Consider the following 21,152-nt stretch of genomic DNA (forward strand, 5'->3'; position numbering starts at 1 on the left):
GGTATTTTCCCAGAAAGAACTCTACCTCACACTGAAATGAGTTATAAACTGTGTACCTTAATAACCACTATGGTAAAATGATCAGATAGATAAGACTGGTTATATTGATTAAAGTTTAATTTGGGAAAAATAGTAGACTGTAACAATTCTGAAATACAGAACTTGTACAGTAACAAATGAACTTGCTTACACTGTAAAAAGTGTTATAATATCCATAGATACTTTATAAAACTAGATTTACAGATTTATGGATTATATTATTATGACCTGCATTTCTGACCAACTATCAGAATGGGTATGAAAGATGCTGCTTCATGTCAAATGGCATTAAAAAAAAAAAAATCACTAAATGTTACTGATACGGTTAATCTGTGCCCCCAGTACACTCAGTTGTACCATTAAACATGTTTGAGCACTTGTACATTACATCTTTCAACTTTTTTAAAAAAAAGATTTTATTTATTTGAGAGAGAGCGTGCGCAATAGAGAGAGCACACAAGGAGAGGGAGAGTGAGTGCAGACTCCCCTGCTGAGCAGGGAGCCTGACCGAGGGCTCAATCCCAGGACCCTGGGATCATGACCTGAGCTGAAGGCAGACACTTAACTGACTAGGCCACCCAGATGCCCCTAAATCACTCAACTTTAATTCATTATTATTACTGCCTAATTTATTATTTCTGGCTTTCATTCCCTAGATCTAAATAGTGTACAGAATTATAAGTAACTTAATTTCAGATATACTGCTTAGTAACTATTACGTTTAAATAACCTACTGTAGGGTTGCCTGCATGGCTCAGTCTGTTCAGCATCCGACTCTTGATTTGGGCTCAGGTCATGATCTCAGCGTTCTGAGATCAAGCCTCATTTTGGGCTCTTCACCGGGTGTGGAACCTGCTTAAGATTCTCTCTTTCCCAGGCGCCTGGGTGGCTCACAGTTGGTTAAGCGTCTGCCTTCGGCTCAGGTCATGATCTCAGGGTCCTGGGATCGAGCCCTACATCGGGCTCCCTGCTCAGTGGGGAGTCTGATTCTTCCTCTCCCTCTGCCCCTCCCCCTGCTCCTTCTCTCTCTCTCCCTCTCTCTCAAAAAGTAAATCTAAAAAAAAAAAAAAAAAAGGTTCTAACCCTCTCCCTCTGCCCCTCCCCAACTCCCTCTCTAAAAAATCAGTATGTAAACTACTTAATAGAATATGTAGTCACTAAGTAACAACAAAGCTATCTGAAATGGACTAATGACTTACACACTGGTAAATCAAAGCAAGTTATAAAACTATAGAAGATATTTTACATAAACAGTATAAAATATAATTATGTGTATTCATATCTGAATATTCACATAAAATGAAGTCTAGAAAAAGTTGCTATTGGCTAAGGTTATTTATCATAATCACATGGGGAACTTTTTAAGGACATATATGCAGAGCTACCATGAGAAATTCTGACCTGGGTTTAGCTCAGGAATTTGCATTTTGATTTTAATTCAGAAAAAATTCTCAAATACTTCTTCATTCTTTTAGAAAATATATTTACTGGGTGCCTGGGTGGCTCAGCTGGTTAAGCGACTGCCTTCAGCTCAAGTCATGATCTGGAGTCCCGGGATCGAGTCCCACATCGGGCTCCCTGCTCGGCAGGGAGTCTGCTTCTCCCTCTGACCCTCCTCCCTCTCATGCTGTCTCAAATAAATAAATAAAATCTTAAAAAAGAAAAGAAAATGTATTTACTGAAGACCTACTATGGGCCAGGAATTATTCTAGCTGTGGGGAATACTGTGTAAATAAATTCTTACTCACATCTTGAGGGATCTTACTATCTTGTGTGGGAGACTGACATGAAAAAGAATTATAACTGTATACAGCCACAGGTGCCAGGTCTCTATTTAAGCTGAAATCTGGTTGGAAAGCGATGATTAAAAGGTTATGATTTTTAAGAGTGATCATCATGAAGGATAGACACACTGATCAGCAGAATAGAACTGAACATCCAGAAATCTCACATAGTCCATTTATTTTTGACAGGGTGTCAAGACAATTTAATGGGGAAAGATAATCTTTTTAACAAATGGTTCTAAGACAGTTGGATATCCACATGCAGAAGAATAAAGTTGGAACCCTTCCTTATACCAAATACAAAAGTTAATTCAGAATGGATTATACACCTAAATAGTGTTATAACTATAAAACTCCTAGAAAAAGAAACAGAGGAGTAAATATTCATGACTTACTTAGGGTTAGGAAAAGCCTTTTTAGATATGACACCAAAGGCACAAGCAACAAGACAGTAAGTATGCTGAACTTCATTAAAATTAAAAACTTTTCTGCTTCAAAGGATACCATCAAGAAAGTGAAAAGACAACCCAGAGAATAGGAGAAAATATGTGGAAATCATATATCTAATGAGGGACTTTTATCCAGAACATATAAAGAACTTACAACTCAATGATGAAAACAAAAAAGTCTAATTTAAAAATGGGACAAAGGTTCTGAAAAAGACATTTCTCCAAAGATATAAAAATGGACAATAAGCACTTGAAAAGCCATCAGGGAAATGCCAACCAAAACCACAATGAGATGACACTTCATACTCACTATGATGACTATAATCAAAAAGACAATGACAAATGTTAATGAAGATGTGGAGACAGCAGAACTCTCACACATTGCTGGTTGGAATATAAAATGGTGCAGCTGCTTTGAAAACAGTCTGACAATTCCTCAAAAAGTAAAACAGAGTGCTATAGCCTAGTAAGTCCACTCACGAGTAATGAAAACATATGTTCACATAAAAACTTGTACACAAATGTTCAAATCAGCATTATTCATAATAGCCAAAGAGTGGAAACAACCGAAATGTCCATCAACAGATGAATGAATAAAGTGTGGTATACCCAATACAACAGAATATTTGGCAATAAAAAGCAAGTATTAATGAATGCATGCTACATGGATGAACTTTGAGAATGCTAAGTGAAAGACACCAATCATAAAAGACCATATGGTGTATGAGTCTATTTATGTGAAATGTCCAAAAAAATCTATATGGAGAGAATGTAGTTGACTGGCATTGAAAGGGAGGGCATGGAGGGAATAGGGAGTGACCTCTAATACGCATGGGGTTTCTTTTCATGGTGATGAAAATGCTCTACAATTGACTGTGGTGATGGCTACACAACTCCGTGAATACAGGCATACCTTGCTTTATTCTGTTTCAAAAATACTGCATTTTTTTTTAACAGGTTGATAGTTTGTGGCAATCCGGCAACGAGCAGGTCTATTAGTATCATTTTTCCAATGTCTCTGTCACATTTTGGTAATTCTCCCAATATTTCAAAGTTGTTCGTTATTACTATATTTGTTACGGTGATCTGTGACCATTAGTGATCTTTGATGTTACTATTATAAATTTGGGGGGACACCACGAACCATGCTCATCTAAGATGGCATACTTAATAAATGTTGTGTGTTCTGACTGCTCCACAACTGGCTGTTTCCCTGTCTCTCTCTCCTTGGGCCTCTTTATTCCCCAAGACACAACAATACCGAAATTAGGCCAACTAATAACCTTGCTGGGGTCTCTAATGTTCAAGTGAATGGAAGAGTTGTACTTTAAATCGAAAGCTAGAAATGATTAAGCTTAGTGAGGAAGGCATGTTGAAAGCCCACAGAGGCTGAAAAGCTAGGCCTCTTGTGCCAAATAGCCAAGTTGTGAATGCAAAGGAAAAGTTCTCGAAGAAAATTAAAAGTGAAACACAAAGATAAGAAAAGTGAAACAGGCTGTCTGCTGATAAGGAGAAAGTTTTAGTGGTCTGGATAGAACAGAACATTTCCTCAAGGCAAAACCTAATCCAGGGCAAGACCGCTTTTCAATTCCATGAGGGCTGAGACAAGTGAGGAAACTGCAGAAGAAAAGTCTGAAGCTAACAGAGGTTGGTTCGTGAAGTTTAAGCAAAGAAGCCATCTCCATAACATCGAAGTACAAGGTGAAGCATAAGTGCTGAGGTAGAAGCTGCAGCAAGTTATCCAGAAAATTAAGCTAAGATCATTAATGAAGATGGCTATACTAAATAACAGACTTTTCAATGCAGACAGAACAATCTTCAATTGGAAGAAGACATCATACAGGGGTTTTCACAGCTAAAGAGAAATTAATGCCTAGCTCCAAAGCTTTAAAGGACATGCTGTCTCTCTTGTTAGGGGCTAATGCAGCTGGTGACATTAAGTTGAAGCCAAAGTTCATTTACCATTCTGAAAATCCTAGGGCCCTTAAGAATTATGCTAAATCTACTCTGCCCCTGCTCTATAAATGGAACAACAAAGCCTGCATGACAGCACATCTGTTTATATCATGATTTACTGAATATTTTAAGTCCACTGCTGAGATTTACTGCTCAGAAAAAGATTCCTTTCAAAATATGACTGCTCAGTCTATGGCCATACCACCCTAAACGCGCCTAATCTCCTCAAAATATGACTGCTCATTGGTCACCCCACAGCTCTGACGGTGATGTACAATGAGATTAATGTTGTTTTCATGCCTGCTAACACAACATCCATTCTGCAGCCCATTGATCAAGGAGCAATTTCAACTTCCAAGTCTTACTATTTAAGAAATACATTTCATAATGCTGTAACTGCCTTAGATAGTGATTCCTTTGATGGATCTGGGCAAAGTAAATTGAAAAGCTTCTGGAAGTGATTCACGATTCTAGATGCCATTTAGGAACATTTGTGATTCATGGGAAGAGATCAAGATACCAATATTAACAGGAATTTTGAAAAAGCTGATTGCAACCCTCATGGATGATTTTGAGGGATTCAAGATTTCAGTGGAAATGTGGTGGAAATAGTGAGAGAAGTATGTGACTGAACTGCTTCAATCTCATGATAAAACTTTAATGGATGAGAAGTTGCTTCTTACTCTTGAGATGCAGTGAAGATGTTGTGAACTGTTGAAATGACAACAAAGGATTTAGAATATTCATAAACTTAGTTGATAAAGCAGCAGGAGAACTTGAAAGGACTGACTCCAATTTTGAAAAAGTTCCACTGTGAGTAAAATATTATCAAACAGCACCTCATACTACAGAGAAATTGTTCGTGAATCAATCAATGTGGCAAACTTCACTGTTGTCTCATTTTAAGAAGTTGCCACAGCTACCCCAGTCTCCATCGACCACCATCCTCATCAGTCAGCAGCCGTCAACACTGAAGCTACCAGCTACAAGAGCATGACTTGCTGAAAGCTCAGATAATGGTTAGCATTTTTTAGCAATAAAGTATTTTAAAATTAAGGTGTGTACATTTTTTAGACATAATGCTACTGCATATTTAATAAGACGACAGTGTAGTGTAAACCTAACTTTCATGTGCACTGGGAAGCCAAAAAGTTCATTTGGCTCACTTTATTGTGATATTCACTTTACTGTGGTAGTCTGGGACCAGACCCACAGTGTCTCTGAGGTTTGTCTGCACTAAAAACCATTCAACTGTACACTTTAAATGAGTGAATTGTATGGTACGTCAATAAAGCTGTTGAAAGAGTGATCTTGGGAGTGCTGTAATGCTGTTGTGAATGGGCAGAAATATGGGCAATTTTTACTTCTACTTTTCTGCATTGTCTAGATTCATTCTTTTCAGCCAGTATGTATTTTTTCATAACTAGAACAAAGTTTTTCCCATCTTGAAAAAAAAATAAACACTACCATTAAAATATACAAACTATGGCTTGACCTTTTTAATTCCTTCAAACAAATATTTTAACACGTTGGGCATCTCCTATATGCCAGGCACTGTTGTAAGTACTTGGGATATATCAACAAGCAAAACAGACAAAAACCCTAGCATTTTCACAGAACTTTCACTGGGTAAATTTAATGGAGAGACAATAATTAATCAACAAACTATACAGTATATTAAAAGGTAAAACACACTATAGAGAAAAGCAAAAGCAGCAGGATGGAGAACATGAAGAGGGGTTTGCAATTTTATACTGATAAAATGACACCCGAGATATTTTTTTTTAAAGTAGGTTCCCTGCCGAGCATGGAGACCAACGTGCAGCTTGAACTCACAACCGCAAGATCAAGACCTGAGCTGAGATCAAGAGTTGGATGCTTAACCGACAAGACAGTTACCCTTGTAAATACATGGGGGAAAGGTGTCCGAGGCAGAGGAAACAATTAGGGCAAAGGTCCTAATGTAGGACCTTTTCTTTCATGATGCTGCTATAGTTTAATGAAAGTATTCCAATATTACACATTTAGATCACAGCATTTTTTTTTAAGATTTATTTGACAGAGAGTGAGCAAGCGTGCATGCACACAAGTGGGGGGAGGAGCAGAGGGAATGGGAGAAGCAGACTCCCCACTGAGCAGGGAGCCCGACATAGGGCTGGATCCCAGGATCCTGAGATCATGACCTGAGCCAAAGGCAGACACTTAACTGACTGAGCCACCCAGGCACCCCACATTATTTGTCTTTATATTGAAATTTAAAAGTTGAAACATAAAGGAACTGCTTTTTTGCTTTGAATTATCATCTTTTATTTTTAAAGTAGGCTCCATGCCCTGCACGGAGACCACTGCGGGGCTTGAACTCCTGACCCTGAGAATCAAGATCTGAGCTAAAATCAAGAGTCAGACGCTTAACTGACTGAGCCACCCAGGTGTCCCTTGAATTATTATTTTTTTAAATATTTATTTAAGTCATCTCTACACCTAACATGGGCCTTGAATTCATGTCCCCAAGATCAAGAGTGGCATACTCTTCAAATGAGCCAGCCAGGCACCTCTGTTTTGAATTATTTTAATACAAGTTGTTACAATGAAATTTATCTTTATGGCTGTAAAGTTTCCTGTTTACATCAATGTTTACTGTTACACAAAAAATGTTGAGGCTCAATGTTTTCTATTTGGCAGATAAGTTGGGCCTTGTTTGAGGTACAACTGGCATAAGCTAGTTCTTTTTTTATTTTTTATAGAGGTAAAATTGGCATAACATTAGTTCCAGGTGCACAATATAATGATTTAGTATTTGTATATATTGTAAAATGACCACCACAATAAGTCCAGTCAACATCCATCACCATACATAGTTACATAATATTTTTTTCTTGTGATGAGAACTTTCAAGATGAGTTGGTTCTTAAAAACAAGCAATAGAGTACCACTAACGCTACTGCTTCTGCTATTACTACTATTACCAACTGCTAATATTTGAGTTCTTTGTGCCAGGCACCGCTCTCTGTTACATAAAACACTGATCCTCTCAACACTATTTGGGGTAAATACTATTACTGACACAATTTAAGAGAACTGAAGCACAGAGAGATTAAATAACTTGCCCAATGTCATAGTATATAGTGATAAAGCCATATTTCAAACTCAAGCAGTCTGCCTCCACAGCATATGTTCTTAACTATTACCTATGGCTGAAAACAATCCTGCCCATTTTTTGAACATCTATGACATTTATTTATACCTTTTTCTAACTCTGTCCTTGAGTATAAGGAGTTCCATGAATCATCAAACTATGTCATGAACAAAATCTTAACCACTGGTCCATGTACTGCCCTCCTATGTCACAAATTTTCTTTAATAATAACATTATGAACAACTATGATATCACAGCCCAAGAACTAGAACATCACCACAAAAATCATATTAGCGCTTCTCCCTATCCTAACCCTCCTTCAGCTTTTAAAAATTAACCACTATCCTGAATTTTATGTGCATCTAAAAAATATTTAGTTTTGCTCATTTTAAAACTTTACAAAAAGGTAACTTACCATATATAATCTTCTAGGACTTGTTCCCACTCTCCTTCCTCTCAATACTAAGATTCACCTATTTGTTATATATAGTTTTATTCATGTTTAGAACTATGCAACATTCTATTTGTACTATCATAATCATTTATCCATTCTCCTGTCAATGGGCATTTAGGGTGTTTTTACTTCTTTCAACCCTGCATTATAGTTTTGGTTCTCTGAGTACTGTGTAAGCAATTTAAAGATAGGTTATATCTTCCTATCTCCTAGAAGACCAAGCACACTGTTTTGCATATGTGTCAAAAAAAAAAAAAACTGAATTAGTGAATGACACATGGACCAACTAAAGGTGATATGGCAGATATCACCTTAGAAAAGATCCTTACCCAAAACCACATTTTGAAGGAGGCTAATTTTCTATATAATAACCAAAAGTTAGAAAAATCAGTGGTATATCGAGACAACTTTTAAGAAGTGTTGGGTTGGTTGTGCCTGAAAGAAAATATCTAATTGATTATTTTAATAATAATGGCAGCTTATATTATTAGTTCAGTACTATGTTGCAAGCACCGCGCTAAGCACTTAATATGGATTAACATATTAGATCTTCAGAACTCTATACAAGTATCTGACACTGTATCTGTATAACATTATCTGACATTGATGACCATTCTCTCCTTCAAACATTTCCTGTACTTGACTTCCAGGACACCATACTCACTTGGTTTTCCTCCCACTTCCTTGTTTTCCTATCCTGGATCCTCCCTTTCTTCTCCACCTCTAAACATCAGTTCCATCCTTGGATTTCTCTCTAGTCACTCTCTAGGTTGTTTGATCCAGCTCCATAGATTTTAATACTGATAACTTACACAAGAAAATTTTAATCTACAACCCTAATCACTCCCCTGAATTTAAAACTGTTACCTCCAAATGTGTACTTGACCTCTTCCTGCAACGTTTCCCTCCTCTATAATTAGAACCATCACTTCATCCTGTTGCTCAAGCTATTCTTGATGCCTCATCTTTTCTTATGTATCAGCAAATCCTGTAGGTTCTATTTCCCCAAAATACCTAGAACCCACTACTCCTATCTCTATTGCTTCCCAACTTGTCTAAATTACGATCATCTTTCACCTGGACTACTGTAATTGCTTCCTAACTACTCTGCTTCTACTCTTACCTTTACCATCCACAACACAATAGACAGGAAGGTCTTACAAGGTCCATAAGACCCCTCCAGGATTTTGGTGTTTGGCCATTTCTTAGATTTCATATTTGACCAATCTCCCATCACCCAATTCACTCCAGCAACAATATCTCCTTACTGTTCCTCAAACACATTAACCTCAGGGTCTTTGCACTGTCTGAAATACTCTTCCCTTGGTTAGCCCCATAGCTCCATTCTCCCAGTTTATGCAGTTTTTTACTCAAATGCCTCAGTAATATCTTCTCTAACCATACATCTAAAATAGTACACTCCTGTGTTTTTCCACTCCTTTCACCTTTCTTTTTCTTCAAAGCAATTGTCACTAATATAATTACTTATTTTGTTTATGTCTTCTCTACTAAATTATAGGCTCAAAAAGGGCAAGAAGTATGTTTGCTTCATTTAAGGCTGTACTTTCTAAAGGGACAGTCTGTGGCACATATCAGGTGTTCAGTAAATATTTAATGAGTGAAAGAATGTTGAATAAAGCAGACAACCCGCAATTTTCTGCTAATTAACATCTGCAAAGTGCCTTTTATACTCCTACGTAAGTACATAATTACAGACTTACAATAACCATACTTTTATTGGTGAAATTAAACTAAACTGCTAGGAAATTCTCCCTTTAAAAATGTCATTCTTAGAGGAGTTTTAAGTCCCAAATTTCAATGTCTCTATTAGTTACATGGGAACTGCCTTTAATACTTTTTCCGAAGAAAGAAAAGCAGTCCTACAACTAAAGGAAAATAAACAGAAAAATTATTCCATTAGGATGCTTACCATTTCTTTTGGACCAGGGGTGTAAGCATGAACTTTTCACAAGTGCTTCATCAACTTTTCCTCCTGACATGTTATCCATGAATTGACGCCCATGTTCTAATGCAAGGTAGCAGTCATTGCAACAGTCCCGCTCTTCAACACGTACCCAATTACTAATTACACCAATCCTGGGAAAAGGGTCTTGGTCTGCTGCTCCAAAAGGTGAAAATAAATTAGTGCACTGATCTTGTAGCAATAATATCAACTCATCAGGGAATTTCTCAGATTCCTTTAGTCCTCCATTAACATGTTCAGCAGAAGTAGCCCTGAGAGCTTCAAAACGTTTTTCTGCTTCTTTGCCACATTCTGTGTTGCGTCCTATGATATCTAGTTCATCTTCAAGAAATAATCCTGAATTGTTTCCAAATTTTCTGTTCATGACAGCACTGAAGCCGCAGGTACACCTATACTGTGCTTCCTGCATTGGATCTGGAATGTAAACTCCAACATCTGCACCCTTGATATTCATGTTGCAGACACAGATACAGCAACTATCAAAGTTACAGTCTTTAAACAAATTCATAACTGATTCTGAAAGAATGAGGTTTACATAAAGACTGTGTGCTTCAGGGATGGAGGGAACAGTTGCAGGTTCAACAGAATTAAGGGGTCTGCATGTGGAGGGGGTGGAAGCTGGTGAATACAAGTCTGAGTTTTCATATTTGACTGAACCTTGAGCACTAGCAGGTCCACCAGCTCGAGGAGTCCTTGGAGTCCTTGGAGTCCTTGGAGTCGGAAACCTAGGTGTAGATGGAGAAGGAAGAATTCCTGCTCCACTGTTACTAGGAGGTGCGCTGCTAGGAGGCATCCCAAAAGAAGTATGAGTTTGAGGTGTATAAGCAGGACCATATTCTTGATCGATAGTACTCCCATCACTGGTGTCACCAGGGTAAAAAATTAAACACATACATAGAGGAACATATTAATAATATGAAACAGAACTAAAAATCTCCCAGTATTTTTCAGTAACACTGAAAATGAAAGCACAATTAGTGCAAAAGTTACAAGTATAATTAAAATATGTATCTGGTTATTATATCCACTCTAGGTGACTGTTGTAGACTGTGGACTAACCGACTAGTTCCAAAACTGTAAATAAAATCTGTTTACACTTATCTACACCTAGACATCCACATTTACTATCCGTATTTCTTGTACTACAAATAACCATATTTCATTGATCCTAAGATGTCACTGTTAAAAAAAAAAATCCTGATTTTAGAGATGTTTACATGCAATAAGGGACAATGTCAATTGTAAGATCCTACCAATTATAAGACATCCCAATTTCAGAGATATTAAAATATGAGAAGTATGTGATATGGCAAATACACAAATGGGATTTAGAATTTCAGAGCAAAACAAAAGGTGCTTCTGAAGAAAACTTCCACCCACAAATGAAGACAAATAACCAAAGCATAATGGTCTTAAGTTTTCCAACAGTTTATCAACATGCAACTAATACCATTATAATTTATTGATCAAAAAACAATTTTTAGAATTAAAAAAACAGTATCTTTTTTCTAAGTACTAGGAAAGCAGGTACTTCTGTGAAAAAAATTAAAGCTATGTAAGCACACCTACACTATACCAATAACATAAATCTAAATCATACCCCTCTTTGATGAATGGCACTGCAGGCCCTGAAGGAAGCAATTCCAATTTTCCAACAGTCCAACTCTGACGGTAAATACACTCTTCTGGCAATTTGATAGGAGGCAGACATTGGCTTGGTAGACTTTTTAGAGGTGCAAACATGGAACATCCCACCAAAACTTGACAATTTTCAGGCTTATAGACATAAGAAAAATCCTATAATACAAAGACCATGACTTTCAGCATCTTATCTTCCAGGGGAAAAAAGCCAAACTCACTCTAGCCTTTTTCCCCCCTCTCTTTAAACAAAATAATAAAATGTAAATATATATATATATATTTTTTTTTTAAAGTAGGCTCCACGCCAAAAGTAGGGCTTCAACTCATGACCCTGAGACCAAGAGTCACAATCTCTACTGACTAAGCCAGCCAGGTACCCAATTTAATTTTATTCTTAAATGAATTCACTCTATTTTAACTCCAATTAATTAACATACAGTGCTATATTAGTTTCAGGTGTATACTACAGTGATTCAACAATTCCGTACATCACCCAGTGCTCATCACAAGTGCACTCCTTAATCCACATCACCTATTTCATCCAACCCCCTACCAACTTCCCCTCTGGTAACCATCAGTTTATTCTTTATAGTCAAAAGTGATTCTTGGTTTGTCTTTTTTTTTCCTTTGCTCATTTCCCCCCTTTATTTCTTAAATTCAACATATATGTGAAAGCATATGGTATTTGTCTTTTTCTGTCTGACTTATTTTGCTTAGCATTACACTCTCTAGCTCCATCCAAGTCATTGAAAATGACAAGATTTCTTTCTTTTTTATGTCTGAATAATATTCCTATGTGGGTGTGGATGTGTGTGCATGTGCATACACATCTTTATCCATTCATCTGCTCAACATCACTCATCATCAGGGTTATGCAAATCAAAACTACAATGAGAGGGGCTCCTGCCTGGCTCAGTTGGTAGAGCATGCAACTCTTGATCTCAGGATGGTTGAGTCTGAGCCCCATGTATGGCATGGAGTTTACTAAAGGTAAAAAAAAAAAAAAACTAAACAAATAAAACAAACTACAATAAGATCACCTCACATTTGTAAGAATGGTTAAAATCAAAAACACAAGAGGGACGCCTGGGTGGCTCAGTTGGTTAATTGGCTGCCTTTGGCTCAGGTCATGATCCCAGGGTCCTGGGATCCAGCCCCATGTTGGGCTCCCTGCTCAGTGGGGAGCCTGCTTTTCCCTCTCCCTCTGCCTGCTGCTCCCCCTCCTTGTGCTCTCTCTCTCTCTAATAAATAAATAAAATGTTAAAAAAAATGACACACACAAGAAACAACTGGTGTTGGAGAAAAAGGAACCCTCTTGCACCCCTGGTAGAAATGCAAACTGGTGCAGTCACTGTGGAAAACAGTGAAGGTTACTAAAAAAGTTAAAAACAGAACTACCCTACAGTCCAATAATCACACTGCTGGGTATTTACTCAAAAGTTACATGGGGCGCCTGAGTGGCTCAGTCTGTTAAGTGGCTGCCTTCAGCTCAGGTCATGATCCAGGGTCCTGGGATCGAGCCCCGAGTCCAGCTCCCTGCTCAGCGGGGGAGTCTGCTTCTCCTTCTCCCTGCCGCTCTCCCTGCTTATGCTGTCAAATAAATAAATAAAATTTTTTTAAAGAAATTACAAAAACAAAAAAAATTAAAAATTACAAAAACACTAATTCAAAGGGATTCGTGCAACCTTATGTTTACAGCAGCATTATTTACAATAGCAAATTATGGAAGCAGCCCAAGTGTTCTTAAAGGCATTCTTAATAGTGTCACCACTCTTTAGTCTTCAAATCTGTTAACTACAAAATAAGAATCACCATGAATAGATTTTTTTAATACAGCAACAAACTGGGGGTGCCTGGGTGGCTCAGTCAGTTAAGCAGATGTCTTCGGCTCAGGTCATGATCCCAGGGTCCTGGGATCAAGCCCCGCATCGGGCTCCCTGCTCAGCAAGGAGCCTGCTTCTCCTCTCCCACTCCCCCTACTTGAGTTCCTTCTCTGTCTCCCTCTCTGTCAAATAAATAAATAAAATCTTTAAAAAAAAAATACAGCAACAAACGGAATCTGTAAGAAAATATTGGAGGAGTGCTTGGGTGGCTCGGCTGGTTGGGTGTGTGGACTCTTGATTTTGGCTCAAGTCACGATCTCAGGGTTGTGAGATAGAGCCCCACAGCAGGCTCCACACTGGGTGTGGAGCTTGCTTAAGATTCTCTCTCTCCCTCTGCCCCTCCCCAGCCTCCCCACTCTTAAATTAAAAAAAAAAAAAAAAAAAATATATATATATATATATATATATAAGCATATATATACATATATAAAGTGAATTATTTTTCTAGAAAAATAAAATACTTACTTTAATTTCAGAAGGTTTTGGGCTACAGAATCCTTCATCAACCTCAATTTTGAACTGTGTTCCTATACTAGAACTATTTCCTTCTAGAACAGTTCCTCCAGGTGTTATATCCATACTACCATATTCTTTATTGCTCATATTCATTGGGGAAAATCCCATAATATGTTGTTCCAATGATGGTGGTGTAGGATACATTTTATGAAGATCTGCAGTGCCTATATTTAATAAAACACACATTTTAACATAAGACTAAAAAGAAGTTAATCTGTGTTTAAAAGAAAGGAGTGTGGAATTTTATTCAGATTAAAAATTTGCAGATTTATCTGGAGCAGATTTGGGAAGCTTACTTATGCAAGATAGTGGGTCCAGATTTCCTGTCTTTGATTCCTTACTGCTGGATTTATCATCTGTTCCATTTGCTGACTTTTTAGATCCAGGCTATTAACAAAAACAAAAACACATTATTTATCTGAAATTTTAAGTCCAATGTGATCCAAGATGGTAATCATTAAGATATAACTTGAAGGTCAAACCCATTCACCAAATATATTATTCTGGTTGTGCCAGAGATAAATATTGGTTATTAGAAAAATTTATAAAGATGTAAAACACTTTTTAGGCAATCAATGAACCAAGATTAATTTGTTTATTTGATAATCCTGCAAATTAACAGAGGGAAAGTTCCTCCAAGACACAGGACCAATACTTCCAGAACACACAGAAGCAAAAATAACCTACCACTTAAAGCCTATTAAAATTAAAAAAAAAAAAAAAGGAAACCTGCAATAAGAAGGATTTATAATATCAGAACTGCTTCTTAGTAAAAGATATTCATAAAGCATTTGTCCCCTTAAATAAAACACACTGAAGTTTCCTATATATTCAATCACCCCTCTGAAACCTAATTTATACTTTTATCTTGTTTAATAATCTCCTTACCCTTATAAAAATGCTACAACATGTAAAACAAAGCACAAACTTCAGAAAGATCTCATTTGATAAGTAACAGGATACCTAACTAAAAATTAGTTTTAATACATTGAACAAATCGTTTTACCATCTCCAATCTGTCACCAATGTTTTTAGACCTGACGACTTAGTTCCAAGCCTCCTGTTAGCCACTTTGTCATAAATATGTAGACTGAGTTCTAATTACAACCTTTTTACCTCACAAGAGCCACAGCTGATACATGAATGGTAACAGAGAGAAAGCATAAAAGTACCAAAGTATTCAGGGATATAGAATGTAAGTTTATGGGGCGCCTGGGTGGCTCAGTCATTAAACGTCTGCCTTCGGCTCAGGTCATGATCCCAGGGTCCTGGGATCGAGCCCCGCATCGGGCTCTCTGTTCAGTGGGGAGCCTGTTTCTCCCTCTCCCAGTCTGCCTGCTTGTGTTCCCTCTCTCACTGTCTCTCTCTGTCAAATAAATAAATAAAAAAAATAAAATCTTAAAAAAAAAAAAAGAATGTAAGTTTATGTATAGTTATATCTGCCTATGTCACTTAAATGAAGACACCAAATGTGCATATATGTGTATATACATATATACATAAATATATATATGCAGGGTGTATGTGTGTATCAATATATACAACAGAGAGGATTAAAAGTGTAATACAGAACAAGAATGACCAAATGTACTATAGAAGTCTCCAAGCTACCTTTATGCAGATGAAAATGGAATTCCCTTTTATGATAATGCAGCACTCAGTTCATTAATTTGCTAGAGACTTGACATTCTAGCAAATCTCATTTTAAATTTTCTTTTATAATCACCTTTCTCTGCAAACGGATGTGCAAAGTTAAATATTTCTCCTTCTGCCTCTTTCATTATTATAGTATATAGCTGTTTTACAGTAATGGCTAGAATGCCAATCATATTCAAAAGAAGTAGTATTCCGGGCGCCTGGGTGGCTCAGTCGGTTAAGCGACTGCCTTCGGCTCAGGTCATGATCCTGGAGTCCCTGGATCGAGTCCCGCATCGGGCTCCCTGCTCGGCGGGGAGTCTGCTTCTCCCTCTGACCCTCCCCTCTCATGCTCTCTCTATCTCATTCTCTCTCTCAAATAAATAAATAAAATCTTAAAAAAAAAAAAAAAAGTAGTATTCCTTAATAAACTGACAAGGCACACAATTTTAATGTTAATTATTTATTATTTTATGTATGTGAGTCAATCCCAGGGTCATTTCTCAAATGAGAGATCAAAGAACAGGAAAATAATTCTGCTTCCTAAAGACTGCAGAAAAAGAACATATGGTAGAAATTAAGCTTAATCACACATGTCCTTCAAATATAAAAAAATAAAGAAGGGCGCCTGGGTGGCTCAGTCGTTAAGCGTCTGCCTTCGGCTCAGGTCATGATCCCAGGGTCCTGGGATTGAGCCCCACATTGGGCTCCCTGCTCTGCGGGAAGCCTGCTTCTCCCTCTCCCACTCCCTCTGCTTGTGTTCCTGCTCTCGCTATGTCTCTCTCTGTCAAATAAATAAATAAAGTCTTTAAAAAATAATAATAATAAAGAAAAAAAACCCCACAGCTTATAGGTGACACTATGCCAAGACTGCTCAAATGTAAGTTTTAAAAAAAGAAACCAATTAATAAAATTTTATTCCAAAATATTTCCTATTTTTCAGGGCTCAAATGTACTATTCAAGTCACATATCACTTCTGAAAAGTCTATATAAAATCAAGGTAAAGAAATTATAACCTTAACCATTAATAAAATACTCACTGTTAGTTCATCTTCATCAGAATTGAAGAGATTATCAAGGTCAGTATAAGAGACAGCCAGGTCTGAGTCATAAATCAAACTGGTTGATGGAGGACGGGCATGACTAGTAGGGCGTGGAGCATCTATATATGTCAATCACAGTCGATCAGAAAAACAAAAGATTCTACTACTGACCAAATAAGTATTATTCTAGTTATTTAAACTAGATATCTAACTTTAAACTTATAAGAGTATTTTGCAATAAGAAACTATGATTTGCTTAAAATCTAAAAATTTTTTCATAGAAATAAAGTTGCAAATAAACAGTAGTAATTTCTCCAGGAAGCTCACCAAAGGCTATGTAATCCATAACATGGCTAAGTACTCTGATTTTATATATCAAATAAAAAGACATACATTCTTAGGACAACAGTAGACACACACACACACACACATTTTTATTTTTCTATCTTCCTGAAATGTAAAACAAGCATTGTATGAGGACTAGGTGCTCTGGCTCTTGAGTCAGATGGACTATTAGTAATCTGAATTCCCAACTCTAACACTAATAGAATGACCCTGAGCAAGTTACTTAACCTCTCTGTACCTTAGTAATGGCAAGAATTAAACATGAAAGGACGTAGCTAAAGCACTTTGTCCAGTGCTAGGTACTTAAGTACTCAATAAATATTACCTTTTGGTTAAGATTCATTTTAGTTCTAGAATTTTACTTTCCTTTTTCTCCCCCCCTCACCAATTATAGTGGAAAAAATACATGATTACTTAAAAAAAAAAATAAATAAAAACACCAATGGAAGTTAAACTCCTCTTACATTCCCACACAAAAAAACCAAATTTGCAGTTTGGTATATAACCTTCTAAAGCATCCTTGGAATATCAAGTGACTTGAAATAGTCCTCATTTTCAGAAAGAGAAAAGCCACTTTCCAAGTGCCTCTGTATGTCCGTTCTAAAAATTCACTGGAGCACTAATTCTGAAATTTGGTGTAAAAAAAATCATCTAGGGCACTTAGTAAAAACCAAGATCTCCAAGCTCCACCTCAAAAGATGCTCCAGAATGTGGTACGTGGTCTGTATTTTGAGAAAGCACAAAATAGCGATTATACATTCTCTACATCCTAGGGTAGGTAAACAGCCCAAAGAACCCAAACTGTTAACTTACCAAGCTACTCAGAATTATCAACTGATTTTGCTTCATTAAAGACCATTTCTTCCTTATTCTTGTTTTTGGTTGCACAGAGCCTGACCCTCTCTATCCCAAATATTAAAACAAAACTTTGTCCCTAAACAAACACCTACAGAAGGACAACTTCCTTTGCCTTCATCAAAAGTTAAATAGATTTTGTTAAAGAAATAATGTGTTGTGTCCGTCTATTCCAAGCACAACAAGCACTAGTCAGATACTTTACTTTCAAAGTGGAGCCTTGGCCTCAGTGGCAAGAACTGTGCCTACATATAATACCTACTTGATAAATATTTGTTAAATTAATAATTTCAGCAACCGTTCTTCTAATTTGAGTGAGAGAGAAAAGGACAACAAAATTATAGTTAAGCCTAATTTATAAGTTTTCAGATCTGAGAGGGACCTTAAGTGATGATCTTTTTAAATCTCATTTTATAGATAAGAACTATTTTTATTTGTGAGAAAGTAAAGTTCCAACAATTGAAAACAGAATTTCTATCACCTCAACTGCTTCTCCCAGTACAAAATAAACAATAAATCTATCATTTTAAGATAGGTACCTCTCCATGAAACATATGAATTATGCAAAAAGGAACACTGTAAGTCCAGTAATATCAAATTAGCTTGTAGTAATAATCCTTCAATGCCATTATTTTTATTAGGAAATAGAAGTTTTACCTTGCTTGATAGAGGGACTAAATAATGACATAGCATCTTCCTCATGTGATAACACTGTTACACTAGATGGCCCATCTTCTACCTGCAAACAGTATTACATATTAGATTGAAATATGTAATTTAAAATAACAAAATCTTCCAACTATTGAGTAACTACGTGTCAAGCATACTGCAGTGTTCTACAGACATACTAATTCCCACAACTAACCTATATAATAAGTACTATGCTCAACTTACAGACAAAAAATAGTGTTAAAGATAACCCAGGAAATATATCTGATAAATAAATAGTGGAGCTGGGATTCCAACAAAAATCTGTCAATTTCCAAAGTGCATGTTCTTTCTACAGTACCTATAGCCTTCCCAGCTACTGCTGTTTTCATATTTACAAAAGGACAAAACTTCAAGTACCGGGCACGGAGTAAGGCTAAAAATTTTGTGAAATGAATTCTCTGTATTAAACTTATTATTGGGTTCTTTTCACAATTTTATAGCTTTTAAATTTCCATATATTGTATTTAAGGCAAAATTCTTATCTAACAGAGTTACCTTGTGCTTAATAGATCCTCTGATTTTTAAAATTTTAATAAATATTTCTATATCCTATGCTAAATATATTACTTCAAGGGACACTATAAGTTCTTAACTCACATTTAAAAATATCGTATATTTTGTAAACTAAGCATTGTGTATTTTATTGTATTTTTGAAAACTGGCAATTCACCTATAACATATTTTAACTCAGTATCAAAATAGTTTATCTAACTAAATGTAAACAATAAAAAAATCTTTTCTTTATGAGAGACCAGCTATAAAGTCCACACAGCTCTTAAATTTTGTATAATGTGCCTGATTCACCTATTAAAAAAAAAAAAAAAAAGTTTTCCTGGGGCACGTGGGTGGCTCAGTCAGTTAAGCATCCCAACTCTTGATTTTGACTCAGGTCATGATATCAGGGTCATGAGCTTGAGCCCCATGTTGGGCTCTGTGCTGGGCGTGGAGCCTGCTTAAGATTCTCTTTCCGGGCGCCTGTGTGGCTCAGTTGGTTAAGCGTCTCTGCCTTCAGCTCAGGTCATGATCTCAGGGTCCTGGGATCGAGCCCCCCATTAGGTTTCCCTGCTCATCAGGGAGTCTGCTTCTTCCTCTCCCTCTGCCCCTCCCCCTCCCTGCTCCTGCTCTCTCTGATAAATAAAATCTTAAAAAAAAAAAAAAAAAGATTCTGTCTCTGCCCTCCCCCCACCCTGGTCCTTCTTGCTCTATCTCTTTAAAAAAAAAAAAAAAGTTTTCCTAAGTTACAATGATAAATTTTTTTTTTTAATCTGTTCTATTTTAAAAGAAAACAATGAGAAGTGTGGTACCTATATGCAGTGTTACAAATCATCAGTCACCCTTTGGTGTACTTTGATTTCTTTTACTCACCTTATGTTTTTTTACAGCTTCTCTCTCACTATTTTGTCTGTCTTTCTTATCAGGAAAAAGGAATTCCTCATCTCCTTCAACAAATGCATATGGATCGATTTTAGATTCTTGCTCTGCATCAGATGCTATTGCTGAAAGATACTGATTTTTAATTTGATATTGCTGTACTAATTCATCAGAAACTTTTAAAGGTTTCTTACATTGCACCATTAACCTGCATAAAAAAACAAAATTAGAAAATTAATTATATTTATTTTCCATAAAAGCAGAAAAAAATTCCAATATGACTTAAGAATCACGAAGTTTTCAGGATTATTTAGAGATGATCTAACCTGCAATCCTTCATTTTATAAATGAAGAAATCTAAGCATAGAAAGATTATATGATTAAACCTTCAAATTTAGCAATAGAGAAATGAAGCTAAAATCTAAGCCTCCTCTCTATATGTTCTTTCCACCAAAATACACTGTCTTTTGGTAGTCCACTCTGTTCCCAGATCCTCAAATGCATTAACTTGTCCAAATCCATTCACTGAAAGGGACTGGACTGCTCCAGGACAGGAACTCTCAGAATGTGAACTATATGGTGAGACAAGTTTTATACAATTTATACATTTATACAATGAAAGTGATTATCCTTTTCCCACGCATTAGTGGATAAAGTTATAAAATTTTAAAGACCTGATCTGTTTCACAAAAATAACATTATAACTATTATTAATTCTGACAAGAGGTTTTATAATGGCAAGTTTCAGTGCAAGTACCTTAGAGGCTTTTTTTGATCACTTTGGAAAAATCTATTTTTATATTATCAGCCTTATGGTTTCACATGGTGACTAATAAACATACGTTTTTTTGTATTCTCCTAAAATAACCAATAAAATGACAAAGGACAACAGAATAAGAGAGGAAACAACAGTGAAGTTGGAAAGACAAACTAGTAGAAACTGACAGACCAGAGAAAGTTGAAATCTAAGGTTAAGAGAAAGAAGACACAACAAGCTGATCTGTTCCACCAGAATCCTGGAAAGCATCAGGACTTTTCTATCTCTGAAGACCAGGTTGCTTGGTGAGTGTGAATACTGAATGATTTGATTTTGTTTTGTATAAGACACTTTTTGACTCCCAAATTCATGTTCTCTGTGGTTTGTAAAGCTGAGTTTCCCATGCTGCCAGAAAGCAGCAGCTAGGCTTCTAGTCAGACCATGATCAAAATCCTGCAAGGACTATTTAATTCTGAATAGAAACTAAAGTCCTTGTAATAGCCTACCAAAGCTTTCCATATCTTTCTTTTCTTTTCCTCTCCAACTTCATCTTCTGTTACTCTACTCCTTCCTCTCTCACTCTGCTTCCAAG

General features: G+C 36.5%; 1 protein-coding gene across 2 annotated transcripts in view; it reads right to left on the reverse strand.

Annotated features, from left to right (window-relative positions):
- Positions 1–21,152, reverse strand: part of MED13 (mediator complex subunit 13) — a 106,812-nt gene that overhangs the window by 25,682 nt on the left and 59,978 nt on the right. For both annotated transcript variants that reach the window (XM_045889301.3, XM_054510916.2), the window contains exons 10-16: positions 19,798–20,011; positions 18,379–18,460; positions 16,519–16,640; positions 14,139–14,229; positions 13,792–14,006; positions 11,403–11,599; positions 9,749–10,662 (exon numbers count right to left, since the gene is read on the reverse strand). In XM_045889301.3, coding sequence (XP_045745257.1) covers positions 9,749–10,662; positions 11,403–11,599; positions 13,792–14,006; positions 14,139–14,229; positions 16,519–16,640; positions 18,379–18,460; positions 19,798–20,011 — 1,835 coding nt within the window. The remainder of the gene's footprint in view (positions 1–9,748; positions 10,663–11,402; positions 11,600–13,791; positions 14,007–14,138; positions 14,230–16,518; positions 16,641–18,378; positions 18,461–19,797; positions 20,012–21,152) is intronic.

This window comes from Mirounga angustirostris, unplaced genomic scaffold (assembly GCF_029215605.1).
Source record: "Mirounga angustirostris isolate CCGP_5_RB_7025 unplaced genomic scaffold, mMirAng1.0.hap1 SCAF_17, whole genome shotgun sequence".
In the NCBI taxonomy this organism is placed as follows: domain Eukaryota; kingdom Metazoa; phylum Chordata; class Mammalia; order Carnivora; family Phocidae; genus Mirounga; species Mirounga angustirostris.